We start from the raw sequence: 27,965 nt of genomic DNA on the forward strand, positions 1-27,965 counted from the left end.
CCAAACCCACCGATTCAGTAAGAGGCCGCTGAAACAGCTTCAGAGGGAGGGGTTAGAGGATTCCGTACTTGTGTTCCTCCTCCCTCTTCATCCTCTCTCTCTCTCTCACAGGATAAGATTCAGAGAATGGCTCTCCCTCACTGCCCTTCTTCTTCTTCTTCTGCTCACCCTTCTCTCCTGCATCTGCAGAACCACGATCTACACCCTGTAATGGCGAAACCGAATCGCCTCCTCACCCTCTTCCTCCACATACTGATCATGGTGGTTGTCTTCTCCGTCGGAATCCTCTTCCTCGGCATCGCTATCCTGTTTCTCATCCACCTCTTTCTTATCCGTCGGGCTTTCAGGTCCCAGACGGACGAAGACTACCCCTCCTTCGCCTCTCGCTCCTCTTCCTCTTGTGGGTTGTCGAGATTCGATCTCCAGAGGCTTCCTTGCTTCGATTACGGAAGTGGGTGTCCCTCGGATTGCGCCGTTTGCTTGGAGGCGTTCCAGGGTGGGGATAGATGCCGCTCGCTTCCGCTTTGCAAGCACAGTTTCCACGCCCACTGTGTCGATGCTTGGCTCTCCAGGGCGCCGGTCTGTCCGATCTGCCGGACGGCCGTTCGCCCGCCCGATTGATGGAATCGTGCGTATCCGGCGAGAGCTGCTGAGATCCGATCTGTAGCTATGTGTAAATTGTGTATATTAGACTGTAAGTTTCTCCCAATTTTAGGTTTTGTTAATATGTATAGAGGGTTACCATTTTGAGCCCTTTTCTTTTTCGTGTTCATAGTTTTTTTGCTTATCATATGCAAGTTTCTTTTGGAAAATTGTTGCCTATGGAAAGGTGGTTGTTCCAATGTTGAGGTAAAGCTTGGGTATCCAGTTGAAAATTTAATTTGGATACCCTCTATGTGCTTTTGAAAGATTGTGGTTGTTCTGAGCTATTGCATCTTTGATTCCAACATTTAATGCTACCCCATGTAGATGATAATGAAGATCGTCCAAAATTTGGTGGTTTTGATTCATGGTGGTGTCCAACATTTTGTTCAGAACATCCAATTAAGAATCTCCCTTGTTGTTGATCTGGATTTGTCACTCCCATATACTGTTATTCAGAGTTATTGCACTTGTATATGCGTTTTCTATGTTTCTCACCTAGACAAGGTTGTTATGCTTTGTTGGTATTGTAAATCGGGACTAGTGTTAAGTCATTTTCTTTGGCCCTCTAAAATATTCAATTATTGTCACCTTGGGGAGCTGGAGAATCCGAGTTCAGAGTTGAGAGTTGAGAGTTGAGAGGTAGATCGGTATCTCAGTGGCCATTGTCCTTGATCATTGAAAATCTGCACTTTTCCAATTTCCACTAATTTTCAACCTTAGTGCACATCAGCTTTACTGCTTTGCTGCTGCAATTATGAGCAGAAAACTGCTGCAGGCTTCAGGTTCATGTGACAGCGACAGAACCATTCTGCCATTAGCACCTATTGCCTGTTATTAAGTGCCTAATGCTTAATGGAAGAACACCATAGGCATAATATGCCTTGGGCATGCAGATAACCCTGCATCCAATGCTCCGTGTCAGGAAGCTAATGTGTGTGTGATGGATGCAGCAGCTCACACCTCTCTCGCATGCCCCTTTAATGCTGTCTGGTTAACGTGCTAGGCTTGCAGGCCATGTGCGCAGCTTCTAGGAACATAATGCTATCTATATCATATCTTGGCATATGGTTGCCAGGTTGCCATGTGCGACCTCTCTGCAGCTTGCACCTAGTGGTTTTCCCTCAGTATCTGATCACCAATTTCTCTTGTCAGCAGACTAAGCACCCGATAATTTGTTGTGAAATTTCATACTTATGAAAAATGATTGCAACTGCATTAAAGGTCACTTTCTATGATTGATGTAATTTTAGCTTGCCTTTAGGCGTTTGCACAGGGAACAACAAAAAGATGAATTTCATGGGAATCTTAAGACATCATAGAGTTGAGACTAGTTCTTAAGAATGTGCTGAAGAAAAGCCTAGTTGCTGTGCCACAGATGACACCATTTATTAGGCAAAGTAAAAACACGTATTGGAGTACCTAATCTTGATTGTGACCGACTGGAATGGTTCATTCACTCAGATCAGTGCACCATGTTCCACTGACTAAAGGCATAAATTAAACTGTGGGGTCTAAAGCCACATGATCAGTGTATTGAAGTGCAAAACAACTTATATACAGCTGAGATGGAGACATATATAATGTCTCTCTAACTGATATTCTTGTGCACTGCATTCTTGCTGTGATAAAGAACTGTGTATTTTCAGTTGAACCAGCAAAGAAGTTTTCAAGCTCGCAGCTATATTCATTGCTTTATGTAAGCATAAGTGCATTAACCTTGAGGGTTTATGGTTGAGTACGACTTTTTTTTGTTCTTTTTGTCTCTGCACTGAATGTGACTAACACCTTCAGTTGGATGTTCCTTTGTGTTTATACTTTATCGTGTACATGTTGTTCACAAATACGTATGGCACAATCCAGTAGGACACAAATCTAAATAGCTTGAGTGTTGCGCTTAAAACTTATGCTATGGCAAATGTTGACCTTGTTTTTTCTCATAATACAACTAGGAGGCAATACCAGGGGCAGTGGATAATCGGTGTTGTAATTATATAGTCAGATATTTTGTTCTATCTTCCTAAATATGATTACTGAAATTTCGTGCCATATTTCTGAATTCATTGTCCTTTTACATAATATGAGAATATCTCACAATATGTTCCCTTTCTCTCTTAATCCAGTTTAAAGAAAATTAGTTTCTTTTGCAGTTTCTTATTTAATAATCACTTCTGCAAGTCTTGGACTCCCTGATTGTTCCCGCATGACCTTTCACAGTTTCTTATCGGATCTGCATCATGGACTTTGAGAGTGTGATCACTGAAAACTATTGAGCATTTCACAAGTGTATGGATAGGAGGTCGCTCACCACTATACAGAACTTTTCAATTCCATCCTCTTGAGATGCCGTAGGTGCTCAAAGGTTTGTAGGGCATGCAAACCTGGGGAGATGGGTAGGATGTGGGTACTCCATGTAGAGTGTAAATATGGTTGGACTGGAGAGGCCAAAAGCAGATTGAACTGACCAGGGGAGTGACAGAAGTGACCCAAAGTTGTTGGCAACCTGAGCTGAAGAAATAAGGGAGAAGCAAGGAAGATTGGGGAGGAGTGTGGTTAGGTTCTAATGGAGAGGAGTTTTTTCTGTTTGACATGTGGGGAGTAGTTGAGTTCCACATTATCTCAAAGAACAATACTGGGGAGGACGATCGGAGAAACAAGAATTAGATGAAAAAGATAACCGCCCACAAGGCATGGATGTGCCTAGTGAGTAGTGATGGGTTCTAGTTGGACAAAATCTACAAAAGCTACACCCAAGACAGCTCTAATGGCACTGCGGTGAAGGGGACTGCTGCTTTTGATCGAAGTCCTGCCAAAGAGCTTCACTGGCAATCAATTTGGTTACATAGTTGCAGCACCATGGTGTCTATTTGGCTAGTGGATGTGATGTATATAGAGGTCTGTGTGAGAAGAGATCATCATGCTTTTGGGGCCTTCCAACTCTTCTACGGATTGTTGAGCTCTGCAAGATATCACTAATGATTTGAATTAGAGCATTAGGAGTCTTATCCTTCTGCCATTGACCCAATAACAACGGGGCTATCATTTTGGAGGTGGTGGCTGCTTGCTGTTCTTGTTTGGTGTCTGTTTGCTTGGGGTGGAACTCTACATCTCTCAAAACTCTTGCAGTGGGTTGAAGGCTTATCTAATGGAGAATCTAGAAGGGGCATCCTTGTGTGTTTAATGGAGAAATGGGTTGGGTCTGATGTTTCAAGAATGGGTGCTTGTAGTATTAGTCTTATCTAGTCATTTATCATAATATCAGCCATGATTCAGAGTGTTATATTTATTTTATTTATACTAGCATAATGTGATTTATATATGTCATCTCAAAAACTATTATAAAGTATAACGTAGATCTTGCCTCAATAATCCAAGGTTTGGTGGTTGCGATTTTTCTTTCATAAAAGTGGCTTGGTTTAGAGGTTCCATGTATTCCCCGCGTACGTTGTTTTCAGCCAAAACTTGGTGGTTGTGAATCTCTCGATGTGGTTTAGTGCGATTTGGTTTCATGTGATGGTTACACTGAATTGCTATCGCTTATCTGAGGCTGTTAACCAGTATACTGCTGTTAATTTCTCGTGATATATTGGCCAAGTAAATAATTTAAAAGTTATAGAATATGTGTACACAAGGGATAAAATGTAAAAAAGAAAAATACATGTTCCTTTTATCCTGAGATATTGCCAATAAAAACGTAATATCATGATAAATTTGCCAAATTTTTAAGAAACAAAAATGTGATATTTTGGACGTTCAAATTGGATGACAGAATTCTGCGATATTTTTTGAAATATCGTTAAATTTGTCACGATTGGTAAAGACAAGTGCAATGGTGTTTTTCCTTGAATCCTCAGTTTCTTTTTTGTTGGTAGCAACTAGCATAGTCCAGAATATACTCACGTTTGTTCAGAATATGCTCACTTATGACCAAAATACAGTTTTCTACGCATCACGTTAAGTGCAGATTTTTTTTTTTTTAGATGAGACGAGAAACCCTTTCCTATGGATAGAAAGCCCCGTCCCATTTGGACCGAAGATGGAGGACACAAAACAGAAATGGAGGCCGGGATGGAGGTTAAAATCAAAACCTGTGCAGGCATGGAGGGCAGAATTTTAAGATGAGGTGGGGGTGGAGACCCTGTCCCCTGCCTCTGCCCCGGCCCACTGCCATCCCTTACTCAAAACCGGGTTTTCTTTCAAACAGTAAGCTACACAACTCTTGACCCATTGAAAACAGATAGAATCTCTTTGTAATCCAATGGGCCTGCCTGGCCTTGACCGCAAATTGACTGGGCCGTTGGCCTTGGCCTGGAAAACATGCTTTGGTCTACTGGGATAGAGGTCGAAACTGGATAGGCAAGTATGGTTGGTTTCGGGTTGTCACATGTAAAAAGTGCAAGTGAAATGGATTATGTCTAAATCTCATCATAGATCAGACATGAAACACTGATCCAAATCCAACACGTATCTGAAAATAATCAGAACTTGTAAATCCAAATTTGATCTGGACTCTGAAGATGCTTTTGAGTCTTGTTTTCATGCCTCAAAATAGTGTGCTGGATTTGGATTGGTGGTCCAACTAAACTTGACATGTTTGCACTCCTAGGTGATGGACTCACCTTTTACCTAATATGGGCTGAGCAACCCAAAATGGCCTGTTGGACCAGACACTCTAGACTTTGGTTGGACTAGGCGATTTGGGTAATATATTCTTATGAATTTGAATCCATTTACTCGGATTTAGCAAACAGAGTAGCAATCAAGATTTACTTCCAAGTCCAAATCCGATTACATAAAATGTTCCCCAGCCCAATATCTATCAATAAAGAGGCAAAGGTTAGCCAAACCGCAAGCCCAAATGGCTAGCATGGGCCATATAAAATATTTGGTCATCAAGACAAAAATAGCCCCACCAATGTCAAGAACGTCAAAAAACCAAGTCACAGTTAACAATCAATAGAACATAAAAGAGGTTGGTTCTGGGAACGTTGGACAGGTCCACGTCAAAGTCAAAGGGGCCTCAACAGGTAGGAAGAATGGGTTAAGGTCTAAAATGATAATGGTCAATGCTCATAAAAGGTTGATTTTGGTTTTGATGATGAAACCATTCTAAGTACCAAAAGAATGACCAAAGACCAAATTACCAAACCAAGTCCAGTTGGATTAAACCAAAATTGAAACCCAAGAATAAAGTTTAATTGATATGCCCCAATAAGGGAACGAGTAAGCAAACTTAAGTTGTAAGCTAATGTTTCGAGACAAAACCCCTACAAAAAAAGCATGTATAGTCAACATTAAGGGCGGGTTAAATGAAACATGGTTAAAAACCTTGCTTTGATGCCATAAGGATAGGGGCGGCAGTGGATTGGGGTGGGGGACAAGGTCTCCACCCCCACCCCGTTTCAAAATCCGAACCTTCACCCCCGCCTCCGTCCCCGTGCACGAGGATGGATTTTAACCTCCACCCCCGCCTCCATCCCCGGTCCAAACGGGGGGGGGGGGGGGGGGGGCGAGGCGGAGCCCCGTTTCCCCTTAATCTATAGTCATCCCTTAAAGGATTGGGGACAGGATGGGGCGAGGCGGGGATTGGGATGGGGACGGGGCGGAGTGGGGAAAAGCGTAAGTCTGTCCCTGCAGAAGGATAGATTTTAACCTTCATCCCCCTTCCATCCCCGTTTCACGCCCTTCATTCCCGGTCCAAACGAGGCGAGGCGGGGCAGCCCTGTTGTCCCCCCTGTCCACTGCCATCCCTAAGTAAGGATATCGAAAACAGGTTTGGGTAACATTGAAACTGGGTTAAAAACCCAATTTTCCTGCCAAAACCAAGGATGCCAAACCTAGTTTTCCAAAAAACAATTTTCAAAACTAAAAACATCAGGTTTCTAAAACATTGGGGAAACACCAAAAAATTTATGAGAAACATGTTTTCCATACTATACAATTAGAAAATGCATTTTGAATATTTGAAAAACTTGTTTCCCATGTGTTTCTCACATTTTTTCAAGAGTTTTCTTTTGTTGTGGTATACATGTTTCCCATGCATTTTTTCAAGAGTTTTCTTTTGTTGTGGTATACATGTTTCCCATGCATTTTTTCAAGAGTTTTCTTTTGTTGTGGTATACATGTTTCCCATGCATTTTTTCAAGAGTTTTCTTGTGAAATGTTTCTCATTGGTTTCTCAATCATTTTCCAGTTGGTTTTAGTTTCTTTTCCCACATACACTGAAAAACCTCGTTTTCCGTTTTCGTTTTTCTTTTTGCAACCCCCGATTACTAAAAGCCAAGTTTCCCACGTAAAACCGGGTTTTGAGTCATGTTTGGGTGGCAGTCCAAAAGCCGGTTAACCGGGTTTTCACCCAGGTTTACAGATCGGGTTAGGGTATTTTTTCCCTCCCTACAACCCCGTCTCAAACCTCTAACACGCAGTCCTCTCTCCCAAAGCCTCCCTCTCGCACGGCCATAGCCACCCTCCTCCTTCCATCTTCATCTTCCTCCGGACACCGGTGTCCTCCTCCGGCGTCGTCAGAACGGTGATGACCTTTTCCGGTAACTGCGCAGGTCTGTGTGTGTGTGTGTGGCTGGAAGCGAACCTCAGGCCGGAAGAGGGTCAGCATGAGGCCATTTTCCGGCAGGGTGTCTCCCATCTCTCTGTGTGCCTCTGGCGGAAAAAAGGCCAGCCCTTTTCGGGCCGAGTGTCTTCCCTTCTCTGTGTGTAGCTCTATCTGTGCTTCTAGGCCCTTTTCCGGCTAGAATTTTCTCTATCTTTCTGTGCCTCTGGATCTACTTCAGTGAAGCAATCAGAATGAGGCACTTGATATCTTTAAGCATTGAAGATAAATAATGTTCGATTTGCATACCAACTGTTTGATGTAATGACAACTCTTCAATTGTGTATATTTTAAGTGTTGCTTGGCCTAGAAATTTGAGTTAAAACATGCACACCAACTGTCGAGGGCTTCTTTTTTGTGTTTTTGAAATTTTTGAAAACAAGCATCTAAGGACAAAGCAGATTTGTGGTACAAGTTTCTGTCCCAACTGTACATCTTGCTAATAAGTAATTGATTGAAGAAAAAACTCATAGTGGCTATTTTTCAAGGCATTATTTTCAAGTCTAACATCAATCACACAAATATAACATAGGTTCCTATTAAAACCAGGTCGCGCATGCTGCTAGTGAAGCCTTTTCTCTTTTCTTTTTTTATTCAAGAGTCTCTCTTTGAAGTGTTTCTTTTCAAGAAAGCTTTGACAAACATCATGATTTAATGCTAAATATTACACACCAACTGAAAATCCGTAATCTTCAATAAGAAACAAGGATGAATTCACTATGATCTTGTTTCAACAATTTATACAAGATATGAAGTCATTATGCTTGAGCTGTGTATTTTCTGTTGAGATCATTGTTGTGTTTATTCTTGGGTATGTTGCAGATTGGTTGGTTGTAGAGATTTTTTTGATGTGAGAGCATAATTAAGAAGGTGATCTGCAGATTCTACTGCTGTTTACTGCTTATATTTATAATGTTGCTTTTAAGATCAGCTGATTCACACCTATGATATTTTGTGGGTGGTGTTGGTTTTTGGCTTGTTAACATAGGTTTTGTTTATTTTGCAGATTTTGTAGATGTAGTTAACTAAGTTCCATATTACTTTAATGTAATAAGTTGCTATATATCTTCTTGTTTGTAATGGATTCCTTTTCTCATGCCAAATGTTTAAGCTTGCTGCATGTCTCTGTGTTGTTTGGATCCTACAGAATTTGGCAGCCATCATGGCCAGAAGCATTGAGTTGGTGTGCGCATATGCCATAGTTTTGCTCTTTTATACATATGAATGTCTGCAAAGTCATCATTTCATGTGTAGTGTTTTCCAAAAGGCTGAAGCCATCGTAATTAGTTAAAACACTTGAGATGGTGTGTGTATGCATGCAGTTGATCGCTATCATAACATGAATGACAATGTGTACGTTACTATTATTACGTCTTTCTTCAAATTATTTTTCCTAGTTAGTTGGGAAATTAGATAAAATTTCCCAATCCCATCAATAGCTTTTGTTGTTTGCATATATGCATTTGTTTTGAAAAGTCAAGGAACATGAGATCTATTAAGGCTGCACATGTTTTTAGACCTCAAATCAAACTTGAGCACCATGGAACTCAAGGTTCACTTAACCAGTGGAACTCAAGTTTCTCTTTTACTGCAAAGTTACTTGTCATCCAAACACAAATTCATTAATCAGATTGCAAAACCAAGTTAACATGCTTTCACTCAAACACCAAAACCTGCTTTTTTGGGTTTCAAGCAAACCAAGTTTTCAGAAACCATGTTTAAAAAAAAAACCCAGGTTTTTCATTGTGTCATCCAAACGCTCCCTAAGGGTAACCTGAGCCTGGTTTGGTAGGATTTTTCTCAATTTTCATTCCCTGGACTTCTTTCCTTAACCCTCAGTGCTTCCCCAACTTTATTGACTCTCTCTCTCTCTCTCTCCACAAACAGGGTACTAGCATTGTCACCATCAAGGAGGAAAAGGAGTTCAGGAGAATATGAAATCTTGAGAGGTAGATGTTATATTATGAGGGGGAGAACGGCTTCTCCACGAGGTAAACAGACCATGACCAAAGGAGCCTCTTCCTGTTCCTCTCTTCCTTTCTGAAATCCAATCTTCTTCTGCAAGTCGTTCCATTCACTTGTGCGTGATCCAATGACTATTCATGTTCCTTTCTACAGTTTGAGTGCACAGTTTCCATTACTGGAGGTTTACTTTATTACTGTCATATCGAGAGGAGGGAAAGAGAGGAATGGAGTGGGAGGTGGTTTGTGTCCCTGGGCAGCTACCCACCTCTGACAGACGATCAACTTGTAACCTCTTCTCTTGTGCATTTGCATAACTGTCTTTCTCATCATTCTCTTTTATGTGATTGCTTTGGTGGTTTTATTCTTTTTGTTCTTCATTTGAAAGAGCTCCTGTCTCTCTATTTCATTGATGAATGTGTTCAGTTTTCTTCTTCTTTTGGTGCAGTGAATGTGTTTGCTGCTACTGTTGAGCCAAGATTAGCCAACACACTTGTAAGGTGTGTGTGTGTGTGTGTGTGTGTGTGTGTGTGTGTGTGTGTGTGTGTGTGTGTGTGTGTGTGTGTGTGTGTGTGCCTAATGAATATGGTTGCCATTCTATTGCTGGAAAAATTTCAATGCAATTTTCTTGAAGCTTTGTGTGTATTTTTTATTCTTCCTGGATTTGTAGGCGGCTGAGTCTGATAGCGCCACTTGAGAATCTTCGCCATGTGAAGCGGGTTCGGAAAAGCGTGGTTGATGGTATATTCGTTTGACACCCATTCAAAACTGTTAATGTTAACATTTATTTGCAACTTGACACTGGTTTAGCCCAAAGCCATGGAATGTAGTTTAGTTTATTCTGTTCTGTTTTGTACTTCAAGGGGTTTTGGATGCATTAACTTATCCAAATCAGTGAGATCGGTAGGTAAAAGGATTTGTGATCCATAGCCCAGTTTTCAAGCTTACCACCCTTTGCAGGACTTGGGTGTACATAAAAACACTCTCTCTAAGGGGTGTTTAAGTATTCTTATTTATCCAGATAAATAGAGGATATTCTATTACAGAGCATGATGTATTGCCTCGGCTTATCATGTTTACCGGATAAGTCGTGCACCCATAAAAACTACCTGTTCTTCTTCATTCTCCTTTTCTTTGATTGAAATGATCTTCTAAGCCTTCATCACCCAATACCCAGTTTTTCTTTTTCTTAGAAAGTTGGTTTTTAAGCATATCATTGGTCATTGATGAATCATGCATTTGGTTTTGGGAGTGGCTTCAGTCTTCTTACCAACAAATATCTTGCAAGCTTTTGGTTAATAATCCACGTGGTCCTTCAAGAACAAGGATGTCCAGTTAAAGTTGTGTGATATTCTAACTAGAGGTGTCTAATGAGGCCTATTATATGAATTTGCTGCCATTAGTACCAGTCTGGATCAAGGTTGTACGTATCGTATTGTAACCCATATCGGTCGGGCCTAAAATAAGATACATATTGTATCGTATCATAAAAAATCATAAATTGTGAAAAAGTTAATTTTTTTAAAAAAATCACAACACACAAAACAATGATGAAATGCACAAAATGCAACCATAAAATCACATGTGAAGCATTTATGTCTCTATGAGCTACATAACACATCATCAATCATCGAATTTCACAAGAACAATGCAAAATAGTAATATCTTCAATTAAAAACATGCCACAAGATTCATCAAAAAGAAAAAAAACCAAGTTTATAAATACTTAACAGTTACAAATTACAATACATAACCAAGTTTTTAAGAAGTATACCATCAATCATCATCATTATCTTCTTCTTGTTCTTCATCATCTTGTTCTTCTCTTCATTCTTCGACATTCAAATCATCTCTAATATACATGGGGTCTGTGTCATCTACGTCCTGAGATCCCTCCTTCACGTTTATCCATTGAATATTTTTTTACCTTAATGCACTTCTTTGGGTGGTGAAAATGCACTCTTACTTGACGAAATCATGAAAGCTCTCTCCCTGGCACAAAGATTGCCCTAAAAAACAGTCCCATGGCTTGTAAGGTGCGTGGGAAGCTCTCTAGTATGTTCTATACGAATGAAGGTTTCGGCCCTCAAAAGCCTTTTAAAACACTAAAACTTAAAACACCAGTTTTCTCTTTTTAAAGTCTGTTGGTACCGTATTGGATCGTATGATACAGTACGATACTTCCCCATATCATGATACGTGTGTGTATCGTATCGTGCCCTTGCATCGATACAATATGTATCACACGATACGCTATGATACAGACAACATTGGTGTTGATATTGTTATCTTAATGACATCTTTGCATATGATGTGTTATATCTCACAAGCTGAACCTAAAAAGTTAAGTTTAAATCTATGTAATTGCGATACGACAAAAAGGCCAACGTGCTTGTGTCGACATAGGCGTGGGTACTAGGTGTAGTGTGGGTACGCTGCAGGTTGGGTCCCCCCCCCCCACAGACGCCGCGGTTTTGGGTCCAACACAAACCCAAAATCCTAATACGACCCCGTCTTTCCTCCCTCTCTCTTGAAACCCTCCGCCCCATCGCACTACACCGCGCCCCACTGGAAACCGTGCCCCACCCCCCGCCCTTCTTCCCTCTCTCACAAGACCCTCACTCTCGACACACTCTTTTTGCTCTCCCCGAAACCCCTCCTTATCTCTCCTTCCATCTCTCGATTCCCCTCCTTCCCCTCTAGCTCTCATCTATGTTCACAGACCTCCCCTTTCCACCCTCGACAATAGAGAGAAGAAGTAGAAAAAAGGCTATGAGTGTGTACCCGGATTTGTGCATCACGTTGCCAAAATTGGAAAGGCTAGACGCGATCGACGCAAAGAAACCCTTCTGCTCCTTCGGCGCCATTCCGATCGGAAAACCCTAGATTGACAACGATGATATATATATATATATATATATATATATATATATATATATATATATATATATATATATATATATATATATATAGAGAGAGAGAGAGAGAGAGAGAGAGAGAGAGAGAGAGAGAGCTACCTCCTCCGTCTTTTTCTTCTTCTTCGTCTTGTTCTCCTTCCCCAGAGAGAGAGGCAGGGGGGGGTGTGAGGAGACCTTTTCTCCGTATTTCATCTTTTAAAGTTTTCAAACACCTCCCCCCCCTTCCCTTTATTCATTTTTGAATTACACCCCCTTATTTATTTAAAATGTCACTTCAGGACACCCTTTACTCATTTTTACCTACACCCCCTCTTTTATTCAAAATATCATCCCACAACTCCCTCTTTTTACTAAAACTTGCCCCTCCTTTACTAAAAACTGTATTGGACCTACAAACCAACAAACCATTATATGGATCTTGCATTGGACCCACACTATATATGTAAATATACCCTCATTTTTTTAAATTTCCGTGTCGTACCCTCCGTACCCGTACCCAGGTGACATAGGGTTAAATTATTTTGTTATTCCTGTGAAAAGATGGCCCAGTAGCTCTCACACTTTAGGAGATGAGGAAACTCTAGCCAGCAAGATTATGCCTAGGCTCGTGGCACAGAGAATTGGAGATCTGTTGCCAATTTAGCTCAGCATCATGATTTACATTTTAGTAACAACTGGTGATATCTTTGATACTTTAGCAGCCAACTTGTTTCAAGTTCCTTAAAATTTTATAGGATTTAGCTTCAGGCTTGCTAGTGCTACACTTTGTCAGAAAAACGTTGGCCAACTTCTTGTGATGGAAAAGTTCCTTAAGTCTTTTGTCATCCTTTTGATTGGTGATTTTGGGTTGTTTTTTCTCAAAGTTTGGAACATCTCACACACAAAGAAGGGTGGTTGGAATTGTTCTGTGTTTTAACCATTGGAACTATTCTAAATGATCTAAATGTGATCAGTGTCGTGTCAATGATGTCTAAAAAAAATCATCAATGAGGTGTTAATAACATTAATTTGTACTGTCCGGTATTTGTAAATTCCTGAGTTGGCATGCATCTGCTGTTATTAGAACTGCTGCTGATGTTTTGATCATGTCATAAAATCTGTTTGGTTCTCCAGTGCTGAAACAGAATAAGCATAGTGCATGCGTGTTTGTACTTTCTAGTTTCTACCAGCAACTTTAGGGGCTAGATCAATTTCGGATTAGAGGAACATATCTCAAAGAATTCAGTAATCCTATTATTATGTTAATCATTTGTTTATTTAGAGGTGACTCTTCTGGTCTGGCAGGAAAAATTCAGTTAATGGTGATTTTATGTCAGCCTCGTGAACAAGATAATCAGTTACAGGAAATGCCAAGTGATGTTGCTGAGCTGATAACCACACATAAATTGCATCCTTTTGTTGCGAGAGTGGGTCATTCTTTTGCTTTGTTCTTTATATGTGTGCTTTTCAGTTTGATGATTTGGTTTAACGAGTCAATAAAATGCAATTAAAAACATTTCTCAATACTTGGTATACAGAAACTGATAAAACTGAACTTTTCTATCAGAAACAGTTCATTTTCGTCAGTACTGCAGATCTTAGGTTATGCTATTGCTAATTGCTTGGCCTATGTCATCAAAGCTTCTTTGTAGATTTTTCATATATCTCCTGCATCAAACTTAGGATGCATAGTAGTTCCTTCCTTTAGCTTTTTGTATGTCCTACAAACAAAGCGAAATTTGGATCTATCGACTCTCTTCTTCATTGTATCTGTATACACTATACAGCTGTTTTCTAGGCTTCCTACAAATTATAGTTTATTGTACAATGAATTAAAATGGTTGCTCTATGAGAATGAATCTTATGCTGTTGCAGGTTGCAAAATATGCTGCTTCGACAAAAGAAGAATGGGAGGAACAATGCAAGTTCTGGCCAACATCATATCATCCACCCATTGAGTATGTCTTGAAATCTGAAAGTGCATTTCTTTATCCAACTTTCCAATTCTTTTTAATCCAGGAGAAAGAAAATTCTTTTCAACATGAAACCGCTTCAGTTATTTAATTCTTTTTGTGCTCCTGTGTTTGTAAGGTCATTCACATCTTTATGTGTATATATTTGGTTTGCACATTTGATTTTCACAGCTTGGACATAAGCATATATTCAACCATAGAATGGTGAATCGATTTTCTAGCTGCTTGTGTCAATTTAATGTGATTGTGCAGTGGTTTTCATTTTTATTATGATTGCAAGAAAATACATTAAACTTGGATAGCTTGCCATCCGAATGATCACTTTTCTTGGACAATTAGGAATATTTGCAATAACATTTTCATAAAGTCAAAGTTATCAACGATTAATTTTGTTGGACAACTAAGGAATATTTCCAAACCTGGTTATTGCTTCACTTTAACCACTTTGGTAAAATTTATTGAATTAATTCCATTTTTCAATTTGTTGAAGTCAATATCTCTTTAAAGTTTCCCTAAATGGGCCCCGTATTTGGTAAACTTAATACAGTAAAGTATGGTGCTAGGCTGGTGACATTTTTAGCATATCAAATCCATACCCAACCTTCAATTCCACTATTTATCTTACAATGCTTGTTATCTCTTTCATCTACAGTATTCCAAAACAAGTATTGTAAAGCTCAGATTGGAATGTGAATGAGAAAAGCACTTTCTGGTGAGATTAGAAAAGATTGGTGTTTGAATAGTGGAGGCATAATTTGAATTTTCTTCTTAATAATAAGAAGCCTAAAAGAGTGTAGGAATTTGTATCCTCCATATGAAGACTAAAATAAGTTATCTCCTTATTCATATTTAATTGACAAAAGCAGTATTTTTATTTTTAAATACTAATATGCAATAAAGATTATATTCATGTTTAATGCATTTTTTTTTTTAGTCTGAGGAGATTCCACACCATTTTGTTTATTTATTTTTTATGAAGAGAAGGTGCCTTTTTAATCATGTTTTATGAAACATAAAAAAACAAATGACAATGCTGTCTATCAACAATTTTTTACCAATTTTATTTAATGTATTAAAAACCTGGTTATCTCCTAACCATCTAATTCACTTTCACCAAAAATGGCAATAATTGACTGTTTTTTTGCCAATTTCTTAAAAAAATAGCTCACTGAATGCCCTAACTGGGTCTTTTTCTTACTTTTTTGGTATGTTGGTTAAATCGGATGAAGCCTGATACAGTCTTTACAACACTGTAAAACTGATAATTTCTTTTCATGTTTAGGTTTGACCAACAAAATGTTCTTTTCTTGGCCCTCTTGTGTTCATGCTTACAGAGGTAGAGATGGAACAAATGGACTCAATGAAGAAGAGACAAAAATGATCATTAGTTTCATGCAACTTGCCATAAAGCTAGCAAAAACTGGTTCTCATGGCAATAAGGTACTAAATATTATTCAACTTTTTTCCAACAAACGTTTCTTTGAATTCAAAACAGACACCAGAAAAGTCCAGGCCGAATTTCTGAGTGCTGTGAAGAAACGGCATTCCCAGGACAGGTACACATAGGTTTCCTTTGCCCCATATCATTGGGTTCAACAAGCTCAGTTGGTTGAATCACCCGAGCATCAGGTTCTTTGGAGTGGGAATACAGTTCAGGGATATTAAAAACCAATGCCATTGTTACAGGCCTGTGGCAGCCATCGTGTCTCGTCCTGTTCTGCAGATCGCCTTTTGAGAAAAGTCTGCACCTTCAGTTCAATCAGGGTAATAGCATCATTTGGCTGTATACCTGAAACCATGCCTGTCCAAATGGTGCCATCAAATTAGAGTTCCCATTATCTATCTATATGATGATTATAAAACATCAACATATATTAATCACAGTCTAAGCAACTGCTCCCAGCTTGATTTTGACTTGAAATAGGCCATAGTTTATTTTTTGAGGTTTCTCTCAAGCCCTTTCCTCTATTACATGCAAAAATATGCAATAACCATTGGTGTAGTGTAGGTTTCCAGGCAGACCTTTTGCACTATTTGTGTTTATCCATATGAGCATATGAGCGCTTTAAAAGACTGCACATTATGGCATCATATGATGACATGAGCATTTTGTTCTCTTGTCGATGGTCATACAATTCTAATAACTTTTTTATTCTACAGATTGTCAATGCTGCAGTTATTGTGGATCCTTCGGTAAGACAGGTTATTGCCAGTGCATGTGACCAGACATATTCATGGCCCATTAACTCAACCAAATGCACTTTGGAGCACACCAGTCAATCCCACACATCAAAGGATGCTCAACATGCTGAATCCAGTGTAATAGATAGTAATAAGAGGAAGCTGTCCAACTGTGGTTTAAATGATGAAGCTCTATTATGTGCTTCAGTTTCTTGTCTGGATCCATGGGGATGGGTTCATCAGCAGCCCTGCAGTCCAAATTCTTCTGAAAAGTTAGGCTTTCATTCATGGCACCCTTTACGTCATGCAGCTTTAGCTGCAATTGAACTGGCTGCCACAAGAGACAGGGATCTTTTCCCTGGTGGAAAAATTGACAAGGATGATCTCGAGATTCCTGCTGATTTTACCTCCAAAAGACAAAAGAGGGATCCTTCAAATGTGAGTTTGATGTGTTCCTGTTATGCAGATTACATATGACAACGTAATAAACTGAACTTGAAAGAAACCATTACTATATAAACTTTCAGGCCCCATTTGGGTGACATTTTTGGGAAAACAATTTTAGCAAATTCAGCTTTTCAATATCAATTTATTGCAAATTGATTTTTTGAAACTAAAGCTTTTATTTGACAATCTAAATGGTTGTTTGGTGACAAAAATGATTTTTGTAAATTATAATTAGATAATTACACTTAGCATGTTGATGTCCTGCCCTTGCCACCACGTCCCATAAGGGCATGTCCCTTCCCTTCCCTTTGCACCACTGCATCACTCCCTTTCCTCGGTACGACCCGATTCTCTGTGACCTGCATCCAGTCCCTCCCTTTCCTTACATGCCACCACTTACCCTCTGCCAGTGCACCCCTCTTCCCTCCGATGCCCCACTTCCCTCCCCTTTGCATTGCTGTCTATCTCTTCCCTCCCCTTCCTTTTACCTTATTGCCTTTCTCCCCTTTCCGCCACTCCACCACCTCCCTCTCTTTCATGCCACTACCTACATTGATCTCCGTCCATACACCTCCTTCCCTTTTGCACCACTGCCACTCTCCTCAGCCCTCTAGTCCATTGTTGCCCTCTCCTTCCCTCCTTGCTGCTGAACAATGAGTAGATGGGTGGGATTTGATGGAGAGGGATGTTGTTGCAAACAAGATGGTGAAGGTTGGAGGTACATGCCTGATACCTAAGTAATGTTATCAAAATGAAGTTTCAAAAGAACAGGTATTTGCTATATTGCTATTTTCTTAGAACTTTATTGAGGTCTCAAAATAGCATTTTGATAATGCTTTATTCAGATTATTGTCAGCCAAACACTGATAATGAAGTTCTGAGAAAAAGTAATTCCCGTAACTTCATCTTGCCTGTCATCCAAATGGCACCTCGGAATCTCTTCTGTTCATATCTTCTATCAAATGCCATATTATGTTTCTGAATCATGTAATATGATGCACTGACGAAAGGCTTGGTATATACTTTTATGGCCTATTTCAGGATGATAGCAACATGACTTTAAAAGTTGGAGATTCTTCATCGCATGCTAATGGTTGTGCACCATCAGAAACAATTGGCACATCACGGCCCTATCTCTGTACTGGGTTTGATGCCTACCTTGTTTGGGAACCTTGTTCCTTGTATGTTATGTACCTTTGGCGAGATAGGTTTATTCTTGTTCACTTGATTGTTGACCTTCTAACATATTCTCACTTTGTTTCATCTTGAAGGTGCGCCATGGCACTTCTCCATCAGAGAGTCAAACGCATATTCTTTGCCTTCCCAAATTTAGGAGCTGGTGCACTGGGGAGTGTTCACCGGTTGCATGGAGAGAACGGTCTGAATCATCATTATGCTGTTTTTAGGGTTTTGGTTCCTAATGCCATGCTCACTGGTGCAGTCGATTTTACTGGCTCATGGTATGATCCCTCTCCACATGAAAGCAAGCAACTTGGTTCTGCTCCTTAATTCACTGAAACATGGAAAAGTGCAAAGCTAGTGCTATACACCATGCAGGCTAGGTAAACCTCGATGTCAAGGATTGTGATGACGAGCAAATTATGGCCGGATGATCTTATATGAGACAGCAAAATGCACGCAGTCAGACTGCAGAACTGGTCTTCTTGTTTCACAGTCTGGCGGTGTATCCATGAGAATGATCTTTTAGAGGAATGAATGATGATTATGGTAAACGGTAAACTGGTGAAATCCATGATGATCCATTAATCGTGATCTGGCATTAAACAGCACAATCAGACTGTCATGGCAGCCTGGAACTGTAATAGACAATCTGTCTGGCATCGGTCTCACTTGAATCTTTGCTGATAGAGAAATGCTATCAATGATGGTTTTGTTTTTGGTTTATCATGGCATTTAGGTGCTATCAAAACTCTCTGGACCATTTGTAAAGGGGTGTTTGCAGTTTACACGTATTGCAGAAACTTAACCAAATTTTGGGGAAGGATGAAATAAAGCATATAAGCTGTTTCTATTCCTGTCTGAAAGGCAATATGCTGCATCAGAGGCTTTTGTGTTCAATGTTTGGAAACCCACACCATTATGCTGTGTGAAAGAGAAAGTCATGCCTCACTATACAATTCCTACAACCAACCATTATGCTGAAAATTGTTAGAGCAACGTCCATATATTGAACTTGTGCTGTGGCAGAATGGTTTTGCAGAAAGAAGGCGAGTTTGGTGGAAGAGGATAAATTTGGTAATTGCGTTGGTTTTATTTTTTGCAGCTGCTGTTAAAAGGAATTAGTGGCAAGTGAAACTTAGACACATTATCCCGCCTACTGGGGTCCCATCTAAATTATAATTTAGATTGGTTTGTTGTGTGTTGCATAGAAATTCTGATTAGATTCGCTTTATGCAAGGAAATTTATCTAGTTCAAACAGTATATGGTTCATATAGAAATAACAAAACAGTCTTTCTTGATCATACTTCTCTTTATGTTTTTTCCATTAATCTCTTCATTTCTCAGTTCAGCCATTCAACTCCCTCAAGTAAAACCTTTGATTGCTCAGATCTGAAATCCGATGGATCAGATTTGGAGTAGGGGGAAGAGGGGGGTTCGGTCAGAGATAGACGTGTATGAGATCTTTTCTTTCTAAATCCGTGAGGATATAGGATTTTTCAAATGCACCCTTAGGGTTTTTTTGTTTCACCCACTTCCTAAGAAAGAAGCAGTCTTTCATATGAAAGAGGGCTTTTTCACCAGGGGTGAAATAAACCCCTGTAAGAATTGGGTGGTGGGGCTCACTTATGAAATGGTGGAGGGCCATTTTCCCATCAAAATCGAGTCTCTCCTCCCCCCTCTGATAAAGGGCTTTCCTTCCAGCACGTCTGGTTCATGGCAAAGGGCATTCCATCGTGGTGGCTTGTGACAAACGCCCCCTTTAGACTCTTAACATACACTATATCACTGCTTAGCCAGAGAGTATTAGGTCATATTGTATATAACTGATCGTCGGTTATATTCAATCACCATCAGACTTGGGAACCATGAGACGGGGGCCTATGCACATCAACGCACACTTGGGAACCATTCCTTTCACTTGTTGGAGTTGGGAGAGGAACAATGATCCTGGGAGCGGTTAAGTGCTCGAGTATGTGACACAGTCGATCACAAGACAGCATTCCATGTGGAGCCTGCAATCTATTGCTGGCGCTTAGCCGCTCCTTTGATGTCAAGTGGTTGGGAGAGGGCCTTTTACCTGTTTGATATGTCACGTAAAAATGGCCTTGTGCATGAGAAACAAACTTGGTCATAGGAGAAAGAGATGATAGTTCGATTTCTTTGGTCAATGGGGTTGATCTCAAGTATTTTTTTTGAATTTATAACCCAAAGAAACCGCACCCGGCACGAAGACTTAGTCGTACTGGCTCAGCCTGCCATACCTATGGCCATCCTGCCAGCACCGTAAAACCCCAAAGCTAGGACCCCTGCCCCCAAGGCCTATGCTATGCATTGGCTTGCGCAAAGAGGCAACACCTATGAGAATAGAACCTCCACTGCCCGTCAAGCAGCCAAGATCCCACCCCACTACGCCAACCCCTCTTGGGGCTTGATCTCAAGTATTTACTTTTGATTTCTTCGGTAAGAAATACTCTCTTTCGCTGTGTGGTTTGACCGTATAGATGGAGACTTTATTAAGACCAACAAACCTAGAAGTAAAACCCCATGGAAGGTGCCATGGGTCAACTAGATCAAACCAACCAGGTCCAAGAGTAGGTCTACTCTTGAAGCCTGTTGGATGTTTCCATTGCATGAAGGAAAAACAAGCAGCAGAAAATACTAGGCTGGTATCAACTGCACGGCTGATGTAGGAAAGGGGGCGAGATCCATTAATGTGACCAAGCACCTTGCAGCCATTTTACACGCGTCCCCATTCCTTCGATTTCCCGTGTTTTATAAAAGAGTCTCTTTCCTAAGGGAGTGAAACCAATCTTTTTATGACAAACGTGTGATGGAGCCCACATACTAAATGCAAAAAAAACATCTTTCCTATCAAAATGAGTTCACACCTCCCTTATGAGAAAACACTTCCTCTCTTTCATGCGATTTTCAAAGGAAAGTGTTTTCCTTTAGATGGGATTGTAACAAACGCCCCCTTAACGACATTGTCTATAAATCACTGAATGATTTAGTGATTTTCGTGGGCAGAAATACTAATCGGAAGAGTGTTTCGTTTTAATAAAAATCGCTGAATGGAAAAGAGATTATTATAGTGTTGAACAAAAGAGTGATCTTTTATAAAAGATTTTGACTAATCCAATGATTTTTTACTAACAAAATTCGTTTAACTGTTAAACACTTTAAGTAAAAGATGCCACCAAATATGTTGATTTTTGGGCGAACGAGGGAAACATGTTGATTTTTGGGTGGTCCAGTGCCTCACAAATTACTCAGTACAATTACTTGGTCTCATCGCCTAAGAAGAGTCTTAGAGACGGCTTAAAAATGACAAAAAAAGTCTTCAACTTCTTTGGCTCTGTTTGGGAGCGAGACATGAGAGGAGAGATGGAATTTAATGAAGGTTTAATTAATATTATCTACCCTCACAGGTGTTTGGGAACCCCAATTTGGGAGATGAGGATGGTGTTGAGAGTGAAGAAGAGTAGAGAAGGGTCATTTTTTACTAAATCCTCTATATGATGTAGTTGACAACTACATCCTCATCAACCATTTTCTTTTCCACTCTCATCACCCCTCTCTGCTCCTCTCCAATACTAGCTCCCAAACAGATTATTATTTTCTAATCTTGTGGATTCAATTTTTATTTATCTTAGTTTTAAATTGATTGATTATTAAAGAAAGGCTTCACCGGCACCATCTATTTTGAGAGAGAGAGAGAGAGTATGCAAATAAACTTTTCTTTCATCTTTGGTCTACCTTATCTTTTACTCCTAATCAAACTTTAGCCAAGCAGACGTTTGTAAAGGATATCTAAAGCTGTTGCCCAAATCAGATCTACCACAGAAGATTTTACAAATTTTACTAGGTCCCCAAAAGCAAAACCTGAAAGCCTGAAATTTTTCTCCAATAATTCGGATTCTTTTTAGTGTCTAAAGCCTGAAAGGGCACCAGGAAAGCAGTGTGAGTTTTGCCTCATGACCTCCCTTGTGCTTCACAACACAAATGGCTTGTTTCAACTGAACAAGGCACTTAACCCTTTTGCTCAACTTTTGAATGACATCTTCGTCACAAAATACAAAACAATCTTACTCTGCACAGATTCCTTTTTCTAACAGTAGCTTTAGGTGCTCGCTTGCCAAATTTCGTCAAAAAGCTTACCTATGACATTTTCAGGTTGGCTTCCCGTGGTAGTTCACACTGCAGTCCAAGTAACGAATCTTGCTTGGCCCAGCTCTGCAGATCTTGCTAATATTGAAGCAAATATTGCCTCAAGAAGAAATCCTAAAATTATTATTACGGTGGCAGAGTAGTGTTGTCACATCACAGTCTCCCATCTGGTTTTGTAACATGAACTTGTCGTTGGCTTATCTATAATTAATCTAATAAACTTAAAAGCATACTAACAGAGAAAAAAAACTGAAATTGGCATGGCTTTTTGCCTACATGAAAAAATTTAATTCAATAAAAATATAAAAAGGGGAGAGAGAGAGAGAGGGATGATTTTGTGGGGCCTAATAAAAAGTTAGAAATGTGTTCTAGAGAGGGAGAGAGAGGCCCCCATTAGACATAAGCATGTGACAAATGTTGAAACAATTGGTGCCGCCTCACCCATTTCAGCAACTTGTTCACGCTATTTGGAAAAGCCCACAAGGAAGATGCCAGGTCTCTTTCCATAGAAAAAACAGAATTTCATTTAACTTGATAATTATGGTTAAGTTCTATTATCAATTTACCCAAGTAACACTTAGAGCAGGTACATGTGCACGCATGAATTTGTGTCAGTCTATATGCTTCTGTTTTTCTGTTGGTGCTTTGGGTGCTTGTGCGCATGTGCTGTGCAAGCACACATGCGTGCAACCAGTGACAAATATGGGGGATATTTTAAGAATGCGATATTTTCGTTGCCATTTTAAACAAGCAAAATATTGCAGATTTTAGAAACATAATAATACTGTTGTTTATGCTGAAATGTTGTGATTTTATTGCGAAGTTTACCATCATATCACTATTTAACAGGAAAAAATGACATTTTTTTATTTTTATATAATTTCATTTTATTTCTTATAAAGCTTATTTTTAATCTTCCATTTATTTATTTCCGATTTTCTGCTGATAAAATGCAATAAAAATGAATTTCAATTCTTTGCAAGAATTTGACTGCCTTTTTCTATATATTTTTATTCTTATTTGTTCTTATAAATGTGTTTTTTGTTTTTCATTTATTTATTTTGATGATTAGTGATAGGAAATTGGCAAAAGTGAAAATTTTCAATTTCTCACGAGAATTTGGCTGCCTCTATTTTGCCGTGTTAAACTTTTGTCACCATGCGTGCCACCATATTCATATATTTAGTTTGCACAATGAAATCTTGCACAGTGACCAGATAATATCTAGGATAAATAAATGTGAGGTTGGAATCAGTCAAATTGCCTATAGAGTTCACTCGACCAGCCAGTCTTAAGACCATGCAGCAAAACCAGCAAACTTGCCTAGAGAACCGACCAAGATTTGAAGGCATGAACAATTCTAGGCTTTCTAGCTCTGGACTGGGCTTGGTAGTCAGCTCAAGCCACCCAATTCAGACATGGATACAGATGACTTGCCCCATAGTCAAGGTCATCACCCATAGTTCAGATTCCTGGTAAGTCAGCCCAAGTAGTACAGATAGTTGGACTGCACTGTGTCTATGAAGACTATTGGAGTGCATATGAAATGCTCAGATGTGCAGCAGGACGAACAAACCATTGATATTAAATCCAGGAAGAGACTGTAAAAGTTTTTTTAACAGTCGCATAAACATAGGATGCTTGATGCTAAATATTCTACCCAGCTTGTTTTGATAATAAATATTCTAGTCAGCTTAAAATAATGAAAATAAAAATGTTTTCAAGGGACAGAGGGACCCACATGGTCCAAAGCCAAGCACCACAAGAGTCCATTTAACCATAATGTAAAGGGTGTTGGGTACCCAGAAACCTCGATATCTGCACTTCCTAATCCCTGTCAGCCTGCTGCCGACGAATCTGTTACCTCATCACATTATCATAAACCAACAGAGACAGGAAAAAAACCCACAGATAATTCAAACACCTCAGATTAAAAAAAAGGGGATAAGAATAACCACAAGACATAAAGCAGATAAATTACTTTAAATGAACTCAGTTAATTGAAATTTATAGATAAAACTGTTTACATCCCAGTATTTCTGGACTGGAGAACCAGGCCAACTCCCACAATTTTATAATTTCTTCCACATTAACTTTTTCTTTATTTTTTTTTCTGTTCATGGTTTTGCCTGAACTCTTTAGATACATGTTGGGGATGAATCTGAACACAGCCACACAAAAACAAGAATGAAGACAACCCTACCTAATATGAGATGAATGCCTATATATAACTGAAAAAGAGTGCAAAAAGGCTTGGGCAGTCCAGGGAACTAAAACAAGAAAAGAGACTCATAAAATTCTTACATGGGCACTTGCAATACCTCATTTTGCTACACCAAGAAAATTTTATTTTTCTGACCGAAAATTTTACCACCCATCTTCAGTAAACGCGAAGAATCAAACCCCCATATGGACATTCACCATCCTTGAGCAATTGTATGCATCATGGAGCTTCTGCGGGATGAAATGCTACTTCCACACATGAATCCAGTTGAAAGGGAGTTTCTTGCATCAGCTCATCTGCTCACCAATCAAGTCAAGGCCCACAAGGAGAAAAGATACCCCTTGGAAGAGCAGAAAATAGAAATGGATGCCCTGAGCTGACAGCAGACTGCGGGCTGATGCAGTAAGGAGAAGAAATGCTAGAGTTAGCTCTTTTCTGTATATTTTATTGATCTTCCTTTTAGTGGGAGCAGCTTTCCGTTCCTTCAGTTTGTTCAGCTCCAAAAGTTCACTCTCAGAAGCCCCCCGAGTAAGTTGCTGGTTCAAGTTCTTTGACTCCCTCTCAGCTGCTGCCAATAAGTCGGGTTCGGATGATCTACCAGCTTTTTTGGTAACTACCCATTCATAAGAACTCCCCAACTGGAATAACCCAGACACCATTGCGTTGAACTTGGTAACAGACATGGTATTCTCAAAGAGAAGATAGGGAACAATGAAAGGGAAGGACCGAGGAGCAGGAAGAATGTTGAGGAATGACATGAAAACAGGAACATAACAGATCACCCAGACGGGTAATTCAGCTTCTGGAATGAACATGGTTAGAGGAAGAATAATGCAAAACAATGTGAAAGAATAAAAGGGAAGAATCAATTTCCTTAAAAGGAAGAAGAGGAAAATCAAATTGAACTTCTTCCAGATTGATATCTGCATCAAAATTGAAAAAAAAACATGTCTGAGGAAACCTATTGGAGTAATCAATCAAAACAAATGTAACAATAGCAGAAACATGAAACCTTGGCGGTTATGATGGCTGGAAGGCATAACCGGAAGAGCTGCATTGGACCTGAGTGCCATCTATGCTGTTGTTTGCGGTAAGCTTCATAAGATTCTGGAACTTCACAAAGGACCTGACAAGAAGTGCAATCCAACATATGAATCAAGCTAATTTCAATGTCTAGGATACAGTACAACAGAGTAGAGTAGAGTACTTTAACATCATTGAGGAAGATAAATTTCCATCCATTTAGATGGGCACGGACGGCAATGTCCATATCCTCCACGGTAGTTCTTTCAAGCCAACCACCAGATTCTTCAAGGGCTTTAATCCTCCATACACCAGCAGTCCCATTAAATCCAAAGAAGTTAAGGAAAACACCATTGACCTGCTGCTCCACCTCAAAGTGAAAACAAAGATTTATGTTTTGGAGGCGTGTTAGCAAGTTCTCATCCTTGTTTACGAATGCCCATCGAGCTTGAACCAATCCAAGTTCAGGGTTGTTCTGCAAGTACAGGATAGACAGCATTAGAATAAGTTGATGGTTTTACAAATAAGGAATTCATAGAATCTTATCAGAATCCGACAACAGCTAACCTTAAAATGAGGTATTGTCTGTTTAAGAAAATCAGGGTTCGGCTGGAAATCAGCGTCAAAGATGGCGACAAATTCATAGGCCTTGACATAGTCACAATTCATAGCAGACTTGAGGTTACCAGCTTTATAGCCAGTTCTTACTAATCGATGCCGGTACACAATGTTCACACCCCGCTGGCCCCATTTGGAAACCTCAGCTCTGATCAAACATTGGATGCACTCCTCATCCGAGTCATCAAGAACTTGAATCAACAACCGGTCCTTAGGCCAATCGATCTGGCAGACAGCAGAGATTGATTGCTCGTAGACCTATGGCCAATAACAGCTTCACAATCAGAACAAATAAGAACAAAACCTGCAGCAGTTAGTAAAACAAGATCCAAGTTTATCTCGAAGACATTTGTTTAAAAATCAAAAACTGAAAATTTTACCTTATAAAACATAACCACACAAAATGAGGACATGTATCAGATCTATCATATATTGACACTACATTTCTCTTAATAAATCATACAAACTTAGTGTAGTGCTCAGAAAACATATTATAAAAGCAAAGCACAAGAAACAAAACGTCAGTGTGCGTGAAAAAATCAAAATGGTGACCACTTCTTACCTCCCTCTCATTGCACATAGGAATCTGAACAAGAACCATGGGGTACTCATAACCAGGCTGCTCTGCATCTTCAAATTTGAAAGGATCACCTTCTATCCGAGGTTTAATCTTCTTATATTTGATCCAGAAGCAGCCAATGCAGAGAATCATCCGATCAGCCGACTGAATAAGGAATAGAGCGACGCAGAAATTTGACAGTGCCAGAATGAGGGGAGCAATGTAATCGGCCCGGAACGACAACCACGACAGGTAAATCGCGTGCACGAAACCTTGGATCTCAGACGAGTGCAGCATGTACAAACTTTGCTTATGGAAGTGCCAACCATTCAAGTGGGCAACCAATTCCAAAGCCAGAAACACCAAGGAGATCGCCAAGAAAACTCTGATGAATCTAAACAGCCTGCTCTTATGCGACTTCTCGGACTCCACCACGACACCCTGCTGGAAAATCAAACGCTTCTGAATTGTGCCAAGCAGTGCCCAGAGGGCCGTCGCCATCCAGGCGACGCAACCGACAGCGCGGTGAGCCTTGAGAAGCAAGACCCAAGTAAACTGCTTCGCATTCTTGCCCCGGTCCTTCTCCACCGGCCTGAAAGCGGCTTCAGGCCCATCCAGTTCCAGCACAGAGAAGTTGGGATTCTCCATTGTCACCACAACAGGAGTACCCTTCCTCGTCTCCTTAGACCACCAGTCTGAAAAATCAAAGCTTGCGGCCATTCTCTTTCTCCCTTCTTCCTCCTACCCACCAAACCAAAAACCAACCCACAATTTCAGACAAGGAAGGAGAACCCTACAACCAGGATGCCTAACTCCTCACACCCACAAACCCCACCATTCACCACCAAACATACCTCTCCTTTTCCTCGTCCACCACTACTGCACCCTCAGACACATTGGGCAAGCAGAAAGCGCGGAGACCCTAGATTTTCCTGTAATGCCCAACTCAACAAACCCTATAAGGAACAGGGAGTGAAACTCCAAAACCATGTGTGTGCTCTCCACATCCATACAATTGCTTTAACTACATTACCATGGTGTAAAGGAGGGCAGAAAGAGCATCACCCACAAGCCTAAAACTGCCAAAACTGACAAGAAAAAGTAATTACTGCATCAGCAATCAAGATCCACTTAGAACTTAAGAACAAGAATGGTATAATATCAGTAGAACCAGAGAACAGTGAGAGATAAAACAGAGAGAGAGAGAGAGAGAGAGATGGAACGCAAAAAAATGGAAGAATGAGCAATGCGGATCTCTACTGACCTCGAACTTCACCAAATTGGAGCCCCAATGGAACCCCTGCATACTGTCCCCTCTCTCTAAATACACCACAGACTGGACTAGCCAAGGCCCGCAGTAAAGAATAGCAAGGATGAAACCTCCTTCATAACTGTAACTTTTTATGCATTTAATATTAATTAATTAAGCTTTGAAAACAATTATGTTCCCTTTTCTAATTAATATTAAATACATAAAAAGTT

The 27,965-nt window shown here is 40.0% G+C and overlaps 2 protein-coding genes across 3 annotated transcripts; one reads left to right on the forward strand and one right to left on the reverse strand.

Annotated features, from left to right (window-relative positions):
- Nucleotides 1-9,696: 9,696 nt before the first annotated feature.
- Nucleotides 9,697-18,691, forward strand: LOC149835030 (tRNA-specific adenosine deaminase TAD3-like). Of its 2 annotated transcripts, XM_090010374.1 has the most exons (7): nt 9,697-9,711; nt 9,882-9,952; nt 13,984-14,066; nt 15,364-15,521; nt 16,242-16,700; nt 17,751-17,890; nt 17,981-18,691. In XM_090010374.1, exons 3-7 carry the CDS (start codon nt 13,994-13,996, stop codon nt 18,216-18,218), a joined length of 1,068 nt encoding a protein of 355 aa, XP_089866500.1. In that variant the 5' UTR covers nt 9,697-9,711; nt 9,882-9,952; nt 13,984-13,993; the 3' UTR covers nt 18,219-18,691. The 2 variants fall into 2 exon arrangements, with proteins under 2 accessions (XP_089866500.1, XP_089866501.1); XM_090010375.1 differs by lacking the exons at nt 9,697-9,711; nt 9,882-9,952 and adding an exon at nt 13,441-13,535.
- A 5,349-nt stretch (nt 18,692-24,040) lies between these two features.
- LOC149835031 (putative xyloglucan glycosyltransferase 5) lies at nt 24,041-27,411 on the reverse strand. Its single transcript, XM_090010376.1, has 5 exons — nt 26,487-27,411; nt 25,874-26,182; nt 25,491-25,781; nt 25,296-25,409; nt 24,041-25,206 (listed from the first exon to the last, which is right to left on the reverse strand). The coding sequence occupies exons 1-5, from the start codon at nt 27,201-27,203 to the stop codon at nt 24,571-24,573; spliced, it is 2,067 nt and encodes a 688-aa protein (XP_089866502.1). The 5' UTR covers nt 27,204-27,411; the 3' UTR covers nt 24,041-24,570.
- Nucleotides 27,412-27,965: the final 554 nt, after the last annotated feature.

This window comes from Nuphar pumila, chromosome 6, assembly GCF_984573655.1.
Source record: "Nuphar pumila chromosome 6, dmNupPumi1.hap1.1, whole genome shotgun sequence".
NCBI lineage: Eukaryota > Viridiplantae > Streptophyta > Magnoliopsida > Nymphaeales > Nymphaeaceae > Nuphar > Nuphar pumila.

Coding starts and splice junctions, on each gene's coding strand:
- LOC149835030 (XM_090010374.1), top strand. CDS start 13,994: ATGCTGCTTCGACAAAAGAAGAATGGGAGGAACAATGCAAGTTCTGGC. Junction 15,522..16,241: donor CTGGTTCTCATGGCAATAAG/GTACTAAATATT, acceptor TTTATTCTACAG/ATTGTCAATGCTGCAGTTAT. Junction 16,701..17,750: donor AAAAGAGGGATCCTTCAAAT/GTGAGTTTGATG, acceptor GGCCTATTTCAG/GATGATAGCAACATGACTTT.
- LOC149835031 (XM_090010376.1), bottom strand. CDS start 27,203: ATGGCCGCAAGCTTTGATTTTTCAGACTGGTGGTCTAAGGAGACGAGG. Junction 26,183..26,486: donor CTATGTGCAATGAGAGGGAG/GTAAGAAGTGGT, acceptor TATTGGCCATAG/GTCTACGAGCAATCAATCTC. Junction 25,782..25,873: donor AGACAATACCTCATTTTAAG/GTTAGCTGTTGT, acceptor CTGTACTTGCAG/AACAACCCTGAACTTGGATT.